The 21450-nt window shown below is 43.0% G+C and overlaps 1 protein-coding gene across 1 annotated transcript in view; it reads left to right on the top strand.

The window, feature by feature from the left end:
* Positions 1 to 21450, top strand: part of TMEM273 (transmembrane protein 273) — a 65446-nt gene that overhangs the window by 33141 nt on the left and 10855 nt on the right. Inside the window, exons 2-3 of the mRNA XM_038744297.1 lie at positions 13832 to 13885; positions 15235 to 15336. Coding sequence (XP_038600225.1) covers positions 13832 to 13885; positions 15235 to 15336 — 156 coding nt within the window. The remainder of the gene's footprint in view (positions 1 to 13831; positions 13886 to 15234; positions 15337 to 21450) is intronic.

Here is a 21450-nt window from a genome sequence, read left to right on the forward strand (position 1 = left end):
AAGTCACACAGCTGACAATTGGCAGAGCCGGGATTTGAACTCACGCCCTCTGACTCCAAAGCCCGTGCTCTTTCCATTAAGCCACGCTGCTTCTTCTAGGAAGATGCCTTCTCACCCTTTAGAACAGGGGAAGGCTGTGGCTACAACTGTCACTTTTGTGGTTGTTGCACTGAGCTTTAAGGAGTCTGCAATACTGCTCTGCTAACCACAGAAATGTATTGCTCTTGTAGTTATCGTTTTCCTGTTTTTGTCTTTCTTTAGGGGTCTGTTGTAACCCCTTCCTCTCTGCTTACTCTAAGACTGTGAGCCCCTTGGGGGCCAGAGACTGTGCTTCTAACTGACCCTTGTATTTTTTTGCCTAGTGCTTACTAAAATGCTTTGCATAAACTAGGCACTAAAAAAGCCTTTTGCTACAATACTATCAGTATTACTACTACTATTACATAGCCCATTTTTTCCCACTTCACAAGAAACTCCAGTGGTTGCCCATCCACCTCCTCATCAAACAAAAACTCTTTACCATTGGCTTTAAAGCACTCAATCACCTTGCCCCCTCCTACCTCACCTCACTACTCACCTTCTACAACCCAGCCCGCATACTTAGGTTGTCTACTCATCATCATCATCAATCACATTTATTGAGCACTTACTGTGTGCAGAGCACTGTACTAAGCGCTTGGGAAGTACAAGTTGGCAACATATAGAGACAGTCCCTACCCAATAGTGGGCTCACAGTCTAAAAGGGGGAGACAGAGAACAAAACCAAACATACTAACAAAATAAACTAAATAGAATAGATATGTACAAGTGAAATAAATAGAGTAATAAACATGTACAGACATATATACAGGTGCTGTGGGGAAGGGAAGGAGGTAAGATGGGGGGGATGGAGAGGGGGACGAGGGGGAGAGGAAGGAAGGGGCTCAGTCTGGGAGGAAGGGGCTCAGTCTGGGAGGAAGGGGCTCCAACCCTTTCACTGTACCTCAGTCCCATCTCTCTCACCACCGACCTCTAGGCCATGACCTGCGTCTAGCCTGAAACACCCTCCCTCCTCATATGGGACAATTACTCTCCCCCACTTCAAAACCTAATTGAAGGCACATCTCCTCCAAAAGGCCTTCTCTCACTAAGCCCACCTTTCCTCTTCTTCTAGTCCTTTCCCACCATCAACCCCTGGCCCATGTGCTACCTCTGTCCCCGAATGCTCTCCCTTCACAAATCCACCAAAAGATCACTCTTCCCCCCTTCAAAGCCCTACTGAACGCTCACCTCCTCCAAGAGGCTTTCCCAGACTAAGCCCCCCTTTCCTCAGCTCCCCATCCTGTCCGCATCACCTCAACTCACTCTCTGTACCACACAGCACTTATGCATTTATGTATATATGTATAATTCTGAGAAGCAGCGTGGCTCAGCGGAAAGAGCCCGAGCTTTGGAGTCAAAGTTCATGGGTTCAAATCCCGGCTCCATCACTTGTCAGCTGTGTAACTTTGGACAAGTCACTGAACTTCTCTGTGCCTCAGTTACCTCGTCTGTAAAATGGGGATTGAGACTGTGAGCCCCACATGGGACAACCTGATCCCATTGTAACCTCCCCACCACTTAGAAAAGTGCTTTGCACATAGTAAGTGCTTAATAAATGCCATCATTATTATTAGTAGTATTACTTATATTGATGCCTGTATACTTGTTTTGATGTGTATGTATCTATAATTTTATTTACTTATACTGATGCCTGTTCACTTGTTTTATGTCTGTCTTGCCCCTTCTAGACTGTAAGCCCTGTGTAGGCCGGGATTGTCTCTCTTAATTGCTGAATTGTAGTTTCCAAGCGCTTACTACAGTGCTCTGCACAGAGTAAGTGCTCAATAAATACAAATGAATGAATGAATGAATATTCCCTTCTGTGGCATTCTGACTAGCTCCCTTTATTCCTTCCCCTTCCCAACCCCACAGCACTTACTGACATATTTGTAATTTATCCATTCATCATCATCATCATCATCAATCATATTTACTGAGCGCTTACTATGTACAGAGCACTGTACTAAGCGCTTGGGGAGTACAAATTGGCAACATATAGAGACAGTCCCTACCCAACAGTGGGCTCACAGTCTAAAAGGGGGAGACAGAGAACAAAACCAAACATACTAACAAAATAAAATAAGTAGGATAGATATGTACAAGTAAAATAAATAAATAAATAAATAAATTTATATTAACGTCTGTCTCCCACTCTAGCTCACTTTAAGCAGGGAACATTTCTACCAACTCCATTATAATGTACTCTTCCAAGCACTTAGTGCAGTGCTGTTTATATGGTAAGCACACCATAAATATGATCGATCAATTTTTTTTTTAAATGGCACTTGTGAAGCACTTACTATGTACTTACTATACACTGTACTAAGTATGGGGCAGATACAAGTTAATCAGGTTGGACACAGTCCCTGTCCTGCATGGTCTTAATCTCCATTCTTAATCTCCAGTCTTAATCTCCATTTTACCAATGAGGAAGCACAGAAAGTGAAGTGTCTTGCCCAAGGTCACACAGCAGACAAGTGGCAGAGTGGAATTTGAACCCAGGTCCTTCTGACTCTCAGGCCTGTGCTCTATCCACTAGTCCAGGCTGTTTCTCTAAGTGTTTGGCCACTACTATTAGTTCTTTAGGAGAATGCATGTGACCTGTCGGACAGCAAAGAACCACGCAGTTGCTCCACAAATTCTCAGGAGAACATGATAAAAAGCAATTGGTGAGTCAGGGAGATTCAATTTATTTTAGGTTGCAAACTGTTTTTCATTAGGTCTGATTTATTTCAAGTCTACTCTTATTTCACTTGACCCTTGGCATAGAAACCTACTTGCTTTCAAGTCATATTTAAGGGGGAAAACAAAACCAAAGAAAACAAGTCTTAAAAAAATCCAGGTGAGGTTCCTCTTTGTTCCATGCCAGTTAATGGTGCAAAATAATACTAATAGTAATAATAATAATAATAACAGTGGTATTTGCTAAGCACTTACTATGTGCCAGGCACTGTACTAAGAGCTGGGACAGATACAAAAGCAAATCACGATGGACACAGTGCCTGATGATGAGGGCATCATCATCCTCTCCATCCCGTTGGCCTTACCTCCTTCCCTTCCCCACAGCACCTGTATATATGTTTGTATGTATTTATTACTCTATTTATTAATTTATTTTACTTGTACATATTTATTCTATTTATTTTATTCTGTTAATATGTTTTGTTTTGTTCTCTGTCTCCCCCTTCAAGACTGTGAGCCCACTGTTGGGTAGGGACCGTCTCTATATGTTGTCAACTTGTACTTCCCAAGCGCTTAGTACAGTGCTCTGCACACAGTAAGCGCTCAATAAATACGATTGAATGAATGAATGAAAGTGCTTACAATCAATCAATCGATCGTATTTATTGAGTGCTTACTGTGTGCAGAACACTGTACTAAGCGCTTGGGAAGTACAAGTTGGCAACATATACAATGTATCAAGCACTGTTGTAAGCACTGGGGTAGATACGAGATCATCATAGTCCCTGTCCCACATGGGGTTCACAGTCTCAATCCCCATTTTACAGATGAGGTAACTGAGGCCCAGAGAAGTTAAGTGACTTGTCCAAGGTCACACAGCAGACAAGTAGTGGATCAGGATTAGAACCCAAGTCCTTCTAACTCTCAGGCCCATGCTCTACCAACTAGGCCATGTTGTTTCCCAATTTTCAGCACCTCCTCCCTGTCAGAACAAAAAAGAGAAGAAGCATGGTCTAGTGGAAAAAAAAAAGATTACAGGCGTTGTGTCAGTAGACCCGAGTTCTAATTCCAGTTTCGCCACTTGCCGGCTGTGTGACTTCGGTTAAGTCATTGGATTTCTTCCTCAGTTTCCTCATCAGTCAAACAGAGATAGAAAACTTGTTCTCCCTCCCTTAGACTGGAAGTCCCATGTGGGAAAGGAACTGAATCTGATCTGTTTACCTTGTATCTATCCCATTGCTGAGCACAGTGCTTGGCATGTAGTAAGGGCTTAGCAAATCATTATTCAAAAAGGTTTCAGGAGAAGTGACTCAGCTGTGTGGTATGTGGTGGGCATCCTTAGACAGGCAGACAGACATGGAAGAGACAGAGGAGTGGGTAGGTCATGGGCTCGGTGTGGGCAGGGATGTGTCTGTTTATTGTTATATTGTGATCTCTCAAGCTCTTAGTACAGTGTTTTGCACACAGTAAGTGGTCAATAAATACTATTGTATGAATGAATGAATGAATATAGTACTAGTAGTAATAAGTAGTAGTAAAGAGAGTAATAATAGTAATAAAAGTAGTAGTAATCGTAGTAATAGTTGCTGTAGTGGATAAAGAATGGGCCTATGAGTCAGAAGGTCTTGGGTTCTAATCCTGACTCTGCCACGTGTCTGCTGGGTGAGCTTGGAGAAGTCTTTTTTACTTCTCTGTGCCTCAGTTACCTCATCTGTAAAATGGAGATCGAGACTGTCCCATATGGGACACGGACCATGTTGAACCTGATTTGTTTGTATCCATCCCCAGTGCTTAGTACAGTGCCTGGCACATAGTGAGTGCTTAACAAATGCCACAGTTATGATCATAAGCAGTAGTAATAGTAGTAGAAGTGGGTAGGGACTGTCTCTATATGTTGCCAACTTGTACTTCCCAAGCGCTTAGTACAGTGCTCTGCACACAGTAAGCATTCAATAAATACAATTGATTGATTGATTGATAGTAATAATAGTACTTATTGAGTACCCACTGGATCTGAGACAGTGGATTAAAGTTCTTGGGAAGTAGAAAACAAGGAAGAGACACACACCTAAAACTCTGCTTCTTTAGCCCCTGAATCCTATTTCTTTACTCTATTTATCATTGTCCTTGTCATAATGTTGTTTTTGTGTTTTTACTCTTCCATTTTTCCTTACCTGTCTGTCTCCAGACCCTTTTCTCTCCCCTTATTCTTGGATTCTGAGCCCATTGTGGACTAGGGACCATGTCTCCTTCATCCATGATTTATTCCCAACAAATTAGCACAACACTGTGCACCCAAGTGCGTAATAAAAGAATCAGTGTTGCCTAGTGGAAAGAGCATAGTCCTTGGGAGTCAGAGGACCTGGATTCTAATTCCTCCTATGCTACTTGCCTGCCATGTGACCTTGGGCAAGTAACTAAACTTCTTTGTGCCTCAGTTTCCCAATCCATAAAATGGGGATTTGATTGCTGTTATCCCTCCTTTTTAGATTGTGAGCCCTGTGGGGGACAGGGACTGTGTCTGATTTGGTTGCTTTATATCTACCCTAGCTCTTGTCATGGAGTAAGCATTTCATAAATATAATTATTATTATAATTATTGTCACTCAGAGTCCATCCACACCAGCCCTCACCCTCCAAGCAGATGAAATCCTAAGCCATACAAGAAAATAGGTTGACTATTCCTTTTTCAAAGATTCTCAGAGCTGGAAAATCTAGTCACCTTGGCTAGCCTGTCTTAGACACCAAAGACTGTTGACTTGGGTAAGTTTCTGTTTACGTGCATTGCACTGTTCTTCAGGCTGGATGATAAGGTTACTGAAAATGAGGTTGGATCAGTGTGTGTGTAGGTGTGACTGATTAGACAAGGTGTGACTGACAAATCCTTCCCAATGCAGTGCAAGTTTAGAGTACTGCTTGTTTCACTAATACATTTGTTTCCCACAGTACATAAGGCCATTAAGAAATAGTACTTTCCTCAACTCCTCAAGTCAAGAAAGCCTTCCTTAAAGCCCTAAACCCTCTCTCAAAGCAACAGTTCTCCCTGGGCTGATCCTGAAAGCTTGTTGTAACTATACCTGGCAAAATTCTGAGGAAACAAGTTCTGTGGATGAGAGAAACTTTGAGAACTGTGTTTTCAGGTTTAGAGTAAGGTTCATTTTCTCCCTTCCGTCAGACAAATATTTTGCAAATTTTTATGGGAGGTGGAAGAGTAAAGCATTGTGCTAGGCCCTTAATACTACATCTATCAAGAAAATTCAATTTCAAATTGCCTCCTATTTTTTTTCAATCAATCAATCAATCATATTTCTTGAGCCCTTATCGTGTGAAGTGCACTCTACCAAGTACTTGGGAAAGTATAACGTAACAGAGATGGAAGACACATTCTTGGCCAACAAGGAATTTAAAGATTTTCAAAAATCTAATGTATTAGGTAAATACTCCCAATATTTAGTTATACAAACAGTGCACTATTTTCCTTCTCTGAGGACACTCACTACGGACGGTAGTAGTAATAATATTAATATTCAAAAAAGTAGCATGGCCTAGTGGAAAGAGCATGAGTCTGAGTCAAAGCAATTGAGTTCTAATTCCAGCTCCACCTCTACCATGTTAATCCAAGCATTTATCCTAACCCCCCTTGATTAACTCTATCAGCCTCTTTGCTGACCTCCCTGCCTCCTGTCCCTCCCCACACCAGTCCACATTTCCCTCTGTTGCCTGGATCATTTTTCTACCAAAACATTCAGTCCATGTTTCCTCACTCCTCAAGAAACTCCAGTGGTTGCCCATCCACCTCTGCATCAAACAGAAACTCCTTAATATCCACTTTAAAGTATTTAATTACCTTGCCCCCTCCTGCCTCACCTTGCTACTCTCCTACTATAACCCAGACCAAACACTCTGCTCTTCTAATGCTAACCTTCTCACTGTATCTCAATCTTGTCTATTTCACCACTGACCTCCAGCCCATGTCCTGCCTCTGGCCTGGAATATTCTCCCTTTTCATATCTGACTACTCTCCCTCCTTCAAAGCCTTATTGAGATAACTACTTATTGAGCTATTACTTACTATTACTTATTGAGATAAGGGGAGATAACTACTCTCCCTCCTTCAAAGCCTTATTGAAGGCACATCTCCTCCAAGAGGCCTTCCCTGACTAAGCCCTCCTTTCCTCTTCTCCCACTCCCTTCTTCATCATCCTGACTTACTCCCTTTATTCATCCTCCCTCCCAGCCCCACAGCATTTATGTACATGTCTGTAATTTCATTTATTTATATTAATGTCTATCTCCCCTCTAGACATTAAGCTCATTGTGGGCAGGGAAAGTGTCGATTATATTGTTAAAATGTACTCTCCCAAGCACTTAGTACAGTGCTCTGCATACAGTAAGTGCTCAATAAAACGACTGACTGACTGTATTCATTCAATCATATTTATTGAGCACCTACTGTGTGCAGAGCACTGTACTAAGCACTGTAGAAACTAAGGAAGGCTTTCTTGACTTGAGGAGTTGAGGAAAGTATTATTTCTTAATGGCCTTATGTACTGTGGAAACAAACTTATTAGTGAAACAAGACTGTAGAAACACCCTCTCTCTTATTACCCTTTTGAGAATAATGATAACAATAGTGGTATTTGTTAGGTATTTACTGAATGCCAGGCAATCAATCTATCAATCAATCAATCGATAACTTGTCATTTTATTTATTTGTATTGGTGTCTGTCTCCTCCACTCTAGACTAGGAGCTCACTGTGGGCATGGAATGTCAACGCTTATGAGCACTTGCTTTGTGTGGAGCACTGTACTAATTGCTTCGGAGAATGCAATATAACAGAGTTGGTAGATCTGTCCCCTACCCACAGTGAGCTTACAGTCTAGAGGCACTGAACTAAGTACTGAGATGTATTTCTCTGTGAATGGAATTGGGAATATAAGAGTACTATTAGCTCATGTCACAATAATGTTCAATTCCTTATGGCATCTTTCAATTACTTTCACTGTTTTAGTGACTCTGGGAGACAGCATCTTGTCTGCCCCATAGAGCAGATCTAACAATGTCCTTCACAGGTCCTTCACAGTGACAGTGAAGAGAAGTATTTTGGGTTACATAGAGTGGAAGCGACTTGAAAACAGTAAAGACAAATGTAAATAGAATAGATTGAGAATGCTTGTCCCAGAAATGAGTACAACTGCAAGATTTAGTACTACGTTAGCCTCCCTGCTGACCTCACAGCCTCCTGTCTTTCCCCACTTCAGTCCATAATTCACTCTGCTGCCTGAATCATTTTTCTACAAAAAAAGTTCAGGACATTTCACCCCACTCCTCAAAATAACTCCAGTGGTTTTTCTCAAAGAAAAACTCCTCACCGTTGGCTTTAAAGCAATCCACCACCTTGCCCCCTCCTACCTCACCTCGCTATTCTTCTTCTCCATCCCAGCCCACACACTTCACTCCTCTAGTAGTAACCTTCTCATTGTGCCTCCATCTCGATCTCACATATCTCGTCGCTCGTCTCATCTCGTCACATATCTCTCGTATCTAGCCCATGTCCTGCCTCTGACCTGGAATGCCCTCCCTCCTCAAATCCAACAGAAAATCACTTTCCCCCATTTAAAAGCTTTATTGAAAGCACAACTCCTCCAAGAGGACTTCCCAGACTACGCCCCACTGTTCCTCATCTCCCACTCCCTTCTGTGTTGCCCTGACTTACTCCTCTTATTCTTCCGCCCTCCCAGCCCCAAAGAACTTATGTACATATCTGTCATTTTATTTATTTGTATTGATATCTGTCTCCTCCACTCTAGACTATGAGCTCATTGGGGGCAGGGAATGTCAAGGTTTATTGTTGTATTGTACTTTCCCAAGCACTTAGTACAGTGCTCTGCACACAGTCAGCACACAATAAATATGATTGGATGAATGAATGAATGAATCCAATACAACAGAGTCGGTAGATGTGATCCCTGCCCATAGGGAGCTTATAGTCTAGAGAGGAAGACATACTTTTTCCAGCTTCTTACCTCCTCACTGACTCAGCTACTGTGGAAAAGACCACATCAGTCAACTAATCAATGGTACTTATTGAGTGCTTACTGTGTGCAGAGCACTGCCCTAAGTGCTTGGAAAGAATAGTGCACTAAGTGGACACAATCCCTGCCCTCAAAGAGCTTACCATCTAGTGGTGGGGGACTAATCTTAGCATCAATTTGGGGAGGGGAAAAAGGGCACAGGGGATACAGAGAGGAGGGCAGGTAAGTGAAATGAGGCCTCATTGAGGAGATGTGATATGAGGAGTGAGGAGGTGGATTGAGGGGTGGTTTGTCAGAAAGCAACGGGGAGGGACTTTCTAACCAGAGGGAGGATGTAGGCAAAGTTGTGGCTGCAAGATAGAAGAGGTCAAGGTATAGAGTGTAGGTTGGCATTGGAAGGGTGAAATGTGTGGGTTGGGGTGGTTGGTGTAAGAAATGAGGATGATGAGGTAGCAGAGTGACAGCTGAGTGATTGCCATTAAGCTGATGGTATAGAGTTTCTGGTTGCAGAAGTGCACGGGAAACCCCTGGACGTTTTAGGGAAGTGGGAAATATGGACTCAATGGTTTTTAGAAAAAAATGCCATCCAGGCAGCAGAGTCATGTATAGATTAGAGGAGAGGGAGAGGCAGGAAACGGGGAGGTCAGCAAGGAGGCTATCCAGTAGACAAATCAAAATTATAAGTGCTTGGATCAGCATAGTAGCAATTTGGATTTCATGATACATTGAACACGTGGGTTGAATGAGAGGAGTCAAGGATAATGTCGAGGTTATGGGCTTGTAAGTTCGACAAGGAACACGGTGGTGTTATCCAAAGTGATAAGGAAGTCACAGGGAGGAAAGGTTTGAGTGGGAAGATGAGGAGTTCCATTTTGCACATGTTAAGTTTGAGGTGTCTGTGGGAAATCCAGTTAGTGATGCCCTGAAGGCAAGGAAGAAATGTGAGGTTGCAGAGAAGAAGAGAGATCGTGGCTGGAGGGGTAGATTTGGGAATTAAGTGTGGAGTATTCATTCATTCATTCATTCAATCAATCATATTTATTGAGCACTGTACTAAGTGCTTGGGAGAGTACAATATAAAAACAGACACATTCCTGCACACAACGAGCTCATTGTCTAGATGGAGAGACAGACACTAAAATAAGCAAGTAGATAAATAACTAAATTACAAACACACACACACATATATATGAATAAATAGATAAATACATAAATGCAAAAATTACACTTTGGGGATAGGAGGGAGGATGACTAAAGGGGAAAGTAAGAGTGGTACAGAAGGGAATGGGAGAAGAGGAAAGGGGGGCTTAGTCAGGGAAGGCCTCCTGGAGGAGATGTGCCCTCAGTAAGGCTTTGAAGGCAGGGAGAGTAATTGTCTGTCTGATATGAGGGAGGACGACGTTCCAGGCCAGAGGTAGGATGTGGGCGAGAGGTCGGTGACAAGATAGATGAGATCGAGGTACAGTGAAAAGGCTAGCATTGGAGGAAGAAGTGTGCAGGCTGGGTTGTTGTTAGGAGAGTAGTTAGGTGAAGTAGTGGGGGCAAAGTGATTGAGAGCTTTAAAGTCAATGGTGAGGAGTTTTTGGTTGATGCAAAGATGGATGGGCAACCACTGGAATCTCTTGAGGAGTGGGGAAACATGGTATGAGTGTTTTTGAAGGAAAATGATTCAGGCAGCAGAATGGAATATGTGCTGGAGTGGGGAGAGACAGGAGGTAGGGAGGTCAGCAAGGTGGCTGATACAGTAATAATACTAATACTAATATTATGGTATTTGTTAAGCGCTTACTATGTGCCAGGCACTATACTAAGCTCTGGGGTGGACACAAGCAAATTGGGTTGGACACAGTCCCTGTCCCATGTGGGGCTCACAGTCTCCATCCCCGTTTTCCAGATAGGGTACCTGAGGCACAGAGTAATAAAGTGACTTGCCCAAGGCCACACAGCAGATGGAGTGGTGGAGCCAGGATTAGAACCCATGACCTTCTGATTCCCAGGCCCGAGCTCTATCCACTATGCCACACTGCTTCTTAATCAATTAAGGCAGGAGAGAATAAGTGCTTGCAATAACGTGGTAGCAGTTTGGACGGAGAGAAAAGGGTGGCTTTTGGTGATGTTGTGAAGGTAGAACTGATAGGACTGATGGCAGCTGAAATCCTGAGAGTTGATGAGCTTTCCAAGGGAGTGGGTTCAAATTCAGAATTCAGAACTGAGCCTGTAGGGACCCACCCACTTTTAAAGGGTGAATGAATGCAAAAGGCCAGAGTGGGCAGGAAAAGAAAAGAAGAACTCTCTTTGCCTCTTGCATTTTGCTGGCATGCAGAAAGTCTCTAGGGATGGAATGAAAATGAAGGGAGTTGCTTCCATTTCATTCCTCTACAATAATTCCTACTGGAATCAACTTTGATATCACACGGTGACAGTTCGGCCACATACTTTGCTCCTCTAATGCCAACCTACTTGATGTTCCCTGTTCATACCTTCCCCTTCCTATCTGACAGACAGGTACTCTCTCCATTTTCTAAGCCCTTCTGAAATCATATCTCCTCCAGGAAGCATTCCAGGTCTAAGCTCTCATCCCTTACTCTAATGTCCCTTCATTCATTCATTCATTCATTCATTCACTCATTCATTTATTCAATCATATTTATTGAGCACTTACTGTGTGCAGAGCACTGTACTAAGCACTTGGGAAGTACAAGTTGGCAACATATAGAGACGGTCCCTACCCAACAGCAGGCTCACAGTCTAGAAGGGGGAGAGAGACAACAAAACAAAACATATTAACAAAATAAAATAAATAAATAGGTACAAGTAAAATAAATAGAGTAATAAATACATACAGACATATATACAGGTGCTGTGGGGAGGGGAAGGAGGTAAGGCAGGGGGGATGGGGAGGGGGAGGAGGGGGAGAGGAAGGAGGGGCTCAGTGTGGGAAGGCCTCCTGGAGGAGGTGAGCTCTCAGTAGTGCTTTGAAGGGCTTTCCTACTGCCTCTCCCAGGCATTTAGCGTGGCTCAGTGGAAAGAGCCCGGGCTTTGGAGTCAGAGTTCATGGGTTCAAATCCTGGCTCCACCACTTGTCAGCTGTGTGACTTTGGGCAAGTCACTTCACTTCTCTGAGCCTCAGTTACCTCATCTTTAAAATGGAGATTAAGACTGTGAAACACTCCCCCCCCCCGGCCATGGGACAACCTGATCCCCTTGTAACCACCCAGCACTTAGAACAGTGCTTTGCCCATAGTAAGCCCTTAATAAATACCATTATTATTATTATCATTATTGTTCAGTCCCACCTCCTGAACACTGAGATATTCCCCCACAACCAGACCTTCCAGTACATATGTATATATCCACACTAGAGAAACAGCATGGCCTCATGGATAAAGTACAGGCCTTGGGGTCAGGAGGACCTGGGTTCTAATCCTACCTCTGCCACTTGCCTGCTCTGTGATCTTGGGCAAGTCACCTCACTTCTCTGAGCCTCGGTTCCCATATCTGTGAAATGAGAATTGAGACTGCGAGCCGCTTGAGGGACAGGGACTGTGTCCAACCCAATTTGCTGGTATCCACCCTAGTGCTTTGACTAGTACCTGGCACTTCGTAAGCACTCAACAAATGTGACAATTCTTCTTCTTATTATTATGTTCATTTGCTTCCCTTGTCTTATGCTGTCAAGTCTTATGCTGTTAAGCGCGTAGTACAGTGCTCTGCAAACAATAAGCACTCAATAAATACGAATGATTGATAAGTTGTCTCTGACCCATAGCGACTCCATGGACACATCTCTTCCAGAATGTCCCAACTCCATCAGTTATCATTTTGGTGGTGTATCCATGGAGTTTTCTTGCCTCCATTGCCTCCTTTCGTGCAGTAAACCCAAGTCTCCACACCTGACTCTCTCCCATGTCACGGCTTCCCAGCACAGGAGAGTTTTGAATTGTAGAAGATTGCCTTCCACTCACTAGCCACTGCTTAAGCTAGGAATGGAAAGGAATGGATCTGCCTCTGCTTGACTTTTCCTCCCACGGTCGAGTCAGGTAGAATACTGGAATCTCTCCAAGTGCGATCCTGAGAGGGATTCATTCATTCATTCAATCAATCATATTTATTGAGCACTAACTGTGTGCAGAGCACTGCACTAAGCGCTTGGGAAGTACAAGTTGGCAACATATAGAGACACTCCCTACCCTACAACAGACTCACAGCCTGCTATGAGATCTAGAGCAAGTCCCTCAATCTTTCTGGCCCTCACTTCCCCCAGCTGGAAAATGGGGATAAGATACCAGCCTGTAACATTTCAATACCTAATCCCAAATTCCCCCAATTGCCTGTTGTGTGACTTTGAGTGAGTCATTTAACTTATCTGTGCCTCAGTTTCCTCATCTGTAAAATGGGGAATAAATCTTACACTCCCCTACTTAGATGATAAGCTTCAAATGGGACAGGGATTCTGTCCAACCTGATCATCTTGTATCTACCTCAGCGCTTAACAAAGACTGTAAGTTTCTTGAGGGCAGAGATCGAGTCTAGCAACTGGATTGTACTTTCCCAATTGCTTAGTACAGTGCTCTGTATGAGGTAATTTGAGAAGCAGCATGGCTCAGTGGAAAGAGCCCAGGCTTTGGAGTCAGAGGTCATGGGTTCAAATCCCGGGTCTGCCAATTATCAGCTGTGTGACTTTGGGCAAGTCACTTAACTTCTCTGTGTCTCAGTCACCTCTACTGTAAAATGGGGATTAATACTGTGATTCCCCCTGTGGGACAACCTGATCACCTTGTAACCTCCCCAGCGCTTAGAACAGTGCTTTGCACATAAGTGCTTAATAAATGCCATCATCATTGTTATTAGTATTCAATGAATACCACTGATAGATTGAATCAACGGATAGCATCTCATTATTAGGAGCATATCTTCTGCATACAAAGGATAGACCGCTTTCATATGAGTTATGGAAGAAGATAATATTAAGGTGTGGTGGATTTTACATAGTAAAGAATCATCCTGACAGAACTGATGTCCTTCTTTGCAGATTTTTGTGGAGCTCAAGTTTTGGCCACTGAAGTGTCTATCAATGAGGAAGTAGGTAAGTCAAAGTTCCAAATTTTCTTTTGGAGCTGGATGGGAGCCAACGATAGAAAGATGCTCAAAAGATATGTGAAGTAAATGGCATTGTATGGTTTTAGTTTATTTTCCTATGTGACGAATGTTTCATGGAGTACAGCATGAGTACAGCATGAAAGATTTTGAAAATTTTCAGGACAGTGGAGGAGGATGGATGAGGAGAAAGTAATAGGTGAGATGGGGTAACGGTCCTGCGAGTCGGAGGACCTGGGTTCTAATCTCATCTCAACTCTGCTGCTTGTCTGCTGTGTGGCCTTGGGCAAGTTGCTAACCTTCCCTGTGCCTCAGCTATCTGATCTGTAAATTGGGGGTGAAGACTGTGGGCCCTACTTGGGATAGGGCCTATAACCAACCCGATCATCTTGTATCTACCCCAGTGCTTAGCAAATACCACAGTTATTATTATTAGTAAGGCCTTCCCAGACTGAGCCCCCTCCTTCCTCTTCCCCTCCTCCCCGTCTCCATCCCCCCCACCTTACCTTCTTCCCTTCCCCACAGCACCTGTATATATGTATATATGTTTGTACATATTTATTACTCTATTTATTTATTTTACTTGTACATATCTATTCTATGTATTTTATTTTGTTAATATGTTTTGTTTTGTTCTCTGTCTCCCCCTTCTAGACTGTGAGCCCACTGTTGTGTAGGGACCGTCTCTATATGTTGCCAACTTGTACTTCCCAAGTGCTTAGTACAGTGCTCTGCACACAGTAAGCGCTCAATATGATTGATTGAAAATGGGGTAAAGGAGGGTCACTGTATGGTAATGATAATGGTGTTAATTAAGAGTTCGTGATCTAAAATCTGGGGTCGATAGAGAGAATTCAGCTCAGACACCCTCTCTGTCTAACGCGTGACTCACTGTTGAAGAGGGAGGTGGAACTGGTATCTTATCCCCATTTTCCAGCTGGGGGAAGTGAGGCCCAAAAAGATTAAGGGACTTGCTCTAGCTCACTTAGCAGGCTGTGACAGAGCGGTGACTAGAATTTGGCTCTCCTGACTCCCAGACTCCTGCTCTTTTTATGGGGCCAGAGCTGAACCCTACAGTACCAACATTTTAGGGGGAAGATCATAAAAAGTTCAAAACTGTGAAACAGATCATTGATTTTTCTGGAGTCTGGCTAAGAGTAGAATTTCAGAAAGGGGAGATAGACTTTCCAGAAACTGTTCATTTTAAACCATTGTCCTCTTGCATGTGGGTAATCACTGCATGGACCAGAATAGCCATGCTAAGAGCAGAGACTTAGGAAAAACACTCAGTCTTGTCTGCAAAACTACTACTTTGTGATACTTTTTTTTGTCTTCCAGATGTTAAATATGCTATCATTGGGACCATGCTAGGAGTAATCATTTCCGCTAGTTTTCTACTAGTAAAGATCTGCATGATGAGGAAGCACATGTTTGACAATGGTAAGAAAAACAATTCTTTCTTCTAGATCGAGGAAGGCTTCGGTTGGCTTGCCATGGTGGCTCTTGGATTATCACGGGGACAACATGGGCAAGATGAGAGAGAAAATGACAAATTCAGGACTGTGGGTGTGAGAACATAATGAGAATAATATTATAATGAGAAGCAGCATGGCTCAGTGGAAAGAGCACAGGCTTGGGAGTCATGGGTTCAAATTCTGGCTCCACCAACTGTCAGCTGTGTGACTTTGGGCAAGTCACTTAACTTCTCTGGGCCTCAGTTATCTCATCTGTAAAATGGGGGTTAAATCTGTGAGCCCCCTGTGAGACAACCTGATCACCTTGGAACCTCCCCGGCACTTAGAACAGTGCTTTGAACATAGTAAGCACTTTATAAATGCCATCATTATTATTATTAATAATAATAATAATAATGATTATGATGGTGTTTGTTAAGGGCTTACTATGTGCCAAGCACTGTTATAAGCAATGGGGTAGATACAGGAGAAGCAGTGTGGCTCAGTGGAAAGAGCACAGGCTTTGGAGTCAGAGGTCATGGGTTCAAATCCTAACTCTGCCAAATGCCAGCTGTGTGTCTTTGGGCAAGTCACTTAACTTCTCTGTGCCTCAGTTACCTCATCTGTAAAATGGGGATTAAGACTTTCAGCTCCATATGGGACAATCTGATCACCTTGCAACCTCCCCAGCGCTTAGAACAGTGCACATAGTAAGCGCTTAATAAATACCATCATTATTATTTATTATTATTACGAGATAATCAGATTCTTCCACGTGGGGCTCACAGTCTTAATCCCCATTTTACAAATAAAGTAACTGAGGCACAGAGAAGTGAAGCCACTTGCCCAAAGTCACACAGCTGATAAGTGGCGGGGTCTGAATTAGAACACACAACCTCTGACTTCCAAGCCCGTGTTCTCACCACTAAGCCACACTGAATGCCAGGAGGGTGGTGTCAGGGCTGGATCTGTACCCTTTAATCAGTCAATCAACCAATCAATTGTATTTATTGAGCACTTACTGTGTGCAGAGCACTGTACTAAGCGCTTGGGAAGTACAAATTGGCAACATATAGAGACAGTCCCTACCCAACAGTGGGCTCACAGTCTAAAAGGGGGACACAGAGAACAGAACCAAACATACTAACAAAATAAAATAAATAGAATAGATATGTACAAGTAAAATAAATAGAGTAATAAATATGTACAAACATATATACATATATATAGGTGCTGTAGGGAAGGGAAGGAGGTAAGATGGGGGGGATGGAGAGGGGGATAAGAGGGAGAGGAAGGAAGGGGCTCAGTCTGGGAAGGCCTCCTGGAGGAGGTGAGCTCTCAGTAGGGCCTTGAAGGGAGGAAGAGAGCTAGCTTGGCGGAGGGGCAGAGGGAGGCCATTCCAGGCCCGGGGGATGACGTGGGCCGGGGGTCGATGGCGGGACAGGCGAGAACGAGGTACGGTGAGGACATTAGCGGCAGAGGAGCGGAGGGTGCAGGCTGGGCTGGAGAAGGAGAAAAGGGAGGTGAGGTAGGAGGGGGCAAGGTGATGGACAGCCTTGAAGCCCAGGCTAAGGAGTTTCTACCTGATGCGCAGATTGATTGGTAGCCACTGGAGATTTTTGAGGAGGGGAGTAATATGCCCAGAGCGTTTCTGGACAAAGATAATCCGGGCAGCAGCATGAAGTATGGATTGAAGTGGGGAGCGACACGAGGATGGGAGATCAGAGAGAAGGCTGATGCAGTAGTCCAGACGAGATAGGATGAGAGCTTGAATGAGCAGGGTAGCAGTATGGATGGAGAGGAAAGGGCGGATCTTGGCAATGTTGCGGAGCTGAGACCGGCAGGTTTTGGTAACGGCTTGGATGTGAGGGGTGAATGAGAGAGCGGAGTTGAGGATGACACCAAGGTTGTGGGCTTGTGAGACGGGAAGGATGGTAGTGCCGTCAACAGAGATGGGAAAGTCAGGGAGAGGGCAAGGTTTGGGAGGGAAGACAAGGAGTTCAGTCTTCGACATGTTGAGCTTCAGGTGGCGGGCAGACATCCAGATGGAGATGTCCTGAACGCAGGAGGAGATGTGAGCCTGGAGAGAGGGGGAGAGAGCAGGGGCAGAGATGTAGATCTTTAGCCAACTACCCTTAGCCTTGCAGCATGTACAGATATTCCCGTAATTCATTTTAATGTCTGTCTCCCCCTCTAGACTGTAAGCTCCTTGTGGGCAGGGAATGTGTTCATTGTTACATTGTACTCTCCGAAGTGCTTAGTACAGGCTTTGCATACAGTAATCGCTCAATAAATACCATTGATTGATTGGAGAAAAATGATGAATCATTGATTTTGGAGGCAATCACCGGATTCTTTTAGGATTTTGTTGACTATTTGCAAAACTGCTTTTATGAAAAGAATTGAAATCACTGAATAAACTGCTTTTCAGTGATAATAATAATAATAATAATAATAATGGTATTTGTTTAGCACTTACTATGTGCCAAGCACTGTTCTAAGGGCTGGGGTAGATACAAGGTGATCAGGTTGTCCCACATGGCTCTCACAGCCTTCATCCCCATTTTACAGATGACAGAACTGAGGCACAAAGAAGTGAAGTGACTTGCCCAAGGTCACACAGATGACAAGTGGTGAAGCCAGGATTAGAACCCATGACCTCTGACTCCCAAGCCAGTGCTCTTTCCACTAAGCTGCACTGCTTCTTAATTTACTTAATCTTATCACATTAATAATAACATGATATTAACTGTCATTTGGCATAAGGAAAATACTGTACTTCCTAAATCTAGTTGCCCAAAAGTAGGATTTATAATCATGGATAACAAAGTATTGATTTTTATCACCTTTCCCAAATTTCCTTTAATAAAAAAAAATCAACTACTATTGTATTAAATTACATAATGGAAAACTTGGTGCAATATGAAAATGAAAATACAGATAAAAGAGAAACATATCTTAGAACAGTGCTTTGCACATAGTAAGCGTTTAATAAATGCCATCATTATTATTATATCTCTGGAAAATGTGATTACCATGGAGCTAGTGAAAGGGAAAAGGCTTTAGACCTACATAGGTAGTGAATGATAGTAAGTTGTTGGGTCTCATTTGTGCATTTGAATATTTACTGGTTTGCGGAACATTATTTGTCATAGTCATACCAGGAAAAACACAGGTAATGCCTGTAATTTCAAATTTGGATATTGTAAACAACCGCAAATACTGAATGAAGGAGACAGAGAGTAAGTGCTCAATAAGTACCACTGATGGATTGATTGAGTGTTAAGAGGAGGCAAGGAGAGAAGAGAAAATCAGCTAAACATTGTTTGGTTATGACTTATTAGAACCCCCAGTTATGACACTCATTAGGCAAGGACCTCAGATCATGAAGTGATCAATTCAGATAAACTGCTAGACATGTATGGAAATAAAGTGAAGCTCACCTTAGCACAGCTATGCAGCATGGGTCATATAAGGAGAATGAGTGACAGCAGACGCTCAGTGGATTGTGTACGGAAAGCTGAAATTGGGAAAATAAAAGTGAGGGCAGAGAAAACATTTTCAGAAGGTGGTAAAGAAAAGCCTCAAACAACACCGCGTCTCAGCTGAAAACTGGGAGTCTGTTGCTGGGGACAGACTTTGCATGGGGCACTACCAGACAGCAAGAAGGGAGGTGCTCTCTTTGAGCCAAAGCTTTCCATGATAAAAGAGAATGGGAGACACAAAACATCATCTCCAGGCACTGCAAGCATTAAACACAAAAACACAAGGGACAACTCTGTGTGTGCCTAGTGTGCTAGGACTGTGAGTGCTGCATTAGCTTTTTCATCCACACTAAGATTCGTAGACAAATGCCATCTTCCGTGGTATCTTCTTCAGATATGAAGGACAACTCACAAGCACTTAGTAATTTAATTAATGATGGCATTTGTTAAATGCTTACTATGCGCAAAGCACTGTTCCAAGCACTGGGGAGGATACGAGGTGATCAGGTTGTCCCACGTGGGGCTCACAGTCCTAATCCCCATTTTACAGATCAGGTAACTGAGGCACAGAGAAGTTAAATGAGTTGCCCAAAGTTCAAGCTGAGAAGCAGCGGAGAGTAGAGTGTTCTGCACACAGTAAAGGCTCACTAAGTATGATTGATTGACAACTATATATATTTTTCTTACAACTATATATGTATAAAACCATATTTTTTCATATATATGTACATAAGGGGAGAAAATGTCCTTTTGGGCTTGAAGGTGATGCTACTGATACTGTTAGTCTTTTTTTAAAAAAAATCAAAGTGCTTGAGGGACAGGGTTTGTGTCCAAACTGGTTATCTTATATCTACCCCAGTGATTAGAACAGTGTCTGGTTAACAAAGTGCTTAAGTGCTTAACAAATACTATTATTATTATTATTATTATTATTATTATTATTATTATTATTTTTTTATTATTATTATTATTCCTTCCTGTTCGAGAGGAGCCCACTGTTGGGTAGAGACTGTCTCTATATGTTGCCAACTTGTACTTCCCAAGTGCTTAGTACAGTGCTCTGCACGCAGTAAGCTCTCAATAAATACGATTGACTGATTGATTGAAAGGATCCAGTTTTGGTGCCACCATCCATAACATCGTGGCAAAATGTTAGAATCTTATGAAACTTTTTACAGCGGCTAAACTATTTGAGTAGTTGCCAAGCACAGGTCAACTGACGGTTTCATATGTAAATGGTAAAATAAAAACTAAATGATGGCATTTGTTAAGCACTTACTATGTGCGAAGCACTGTTCTAAGCACTGGGGGGAATACAAGGTGATCAGGTTATCCCATGTAGGAGTCACAGTCTTAATCCCCATTTTACAGATGGGGTAACTGAGGCTCAGAGAAGTTAAGTGACTTGCCCAAAGTCACACAGCTGACAATTGGCAGAGCCAGGATTCGAAACCATGACCTACGATTCCACAGCCCATGCTCTTTCCACTGAGCCACGCTGCTTCTCTTATTTCTGTTTATTATTATATAGTACTCTCCCAAGTGTTAACACAGTGGTCTGCTCACAGTAAGCACTCAATAATTATGACTGACTGACTGACTGACTTTAAGACCAGAAAGTCCCCATAGCAACCCCTATGTCAGTAATATAGCACTTGGGAAGTGTTGTGGCTTATGGAAAGAGCACAGGCCTGAGAGTCGGAGGCCCTGAGTCCTAATTCTGGCTCCGGCACTTACCTGTTTTGTGATCTTGGGCAAATCATTTAACTTATCTGTGCCTCAGTTTCCTCAGCTGTAACATGGGAATTCAATACCTATTCTCCCTCTTACTTAGACTGTGAGTGAGCCCCATGACTGAGCGGCTAAGTCTAAGCGGATGGACCGTGAGCCCGTTGTTGGGTAGGGACCGTCTCTATTTGTTGCCAATTTGTACTTCCCAAGTGCTTAGTACCGTGCTCACACAGTAAGTGCTCAATAAATATGGATGAACGAATGTAGGACGGGACTTTGTCCAAACTGATTCTCCTGCGTCAACCCCAGTGCTTAGCACATAGTTAGCACTTAGCAAATACTACCAATATCATCATTACTTAGCCCTTACAACTCTCTAAAACAGTACTGAGTTAAGACTGTCATAAACCTTGTTAGTTAAAGCAGAAGGGACCGGCTAATGAATCAGAGGACCTGGGGCCTCATCCTGGCTCGGCCAAGAACTTGCTATGTGACCTTGGGCAAGTAACTTAATTTCTCTGTGCCAGAGAAGAGCTATAAAATAGGGATTCAGTACCTGTTCTCTCTCCTACTTAGACTGTATATATGTTTGTACATATTTATTACTCTATTTTACTTGTACATATCTATTCTATTTATTTTATTTTATTAGTATGTTCGGTTCTGTTCTCTGTCTCCCCCTTTTACACTGTGAGCCCACCATTGGGTAGGCACTGTCTCTATATGTTGCCAACTTGTACTTCCCAAGCGCTTATTCCAGTGCTCTGCACACAGTAAGTGCTCAATAAATACGATTGATTGATTGATTGATAGACTCTGAGCCCTAGGGACAGGGACTCGGTTTGAGCTGACTATCAAGTATCTACCCCAGCTTTTAGAACAGA

The sequence above is a fragment of the Tachyglossus aculeatus genome, chromosome 3 (genome assembly GCF_015852505.1).
Source record: "Tachyglossus aculeatus isolate mTacAcu1 chromosome 3, mTacAcu1.pri, whole genome shotgun sequence".
Lineage (NCBI taxonomy): Eukaryota > Metazoa > Chordata > Mammalia > Monotremata > Tachyglossidae > Tachyglossus > Tachyglossus aculeatus.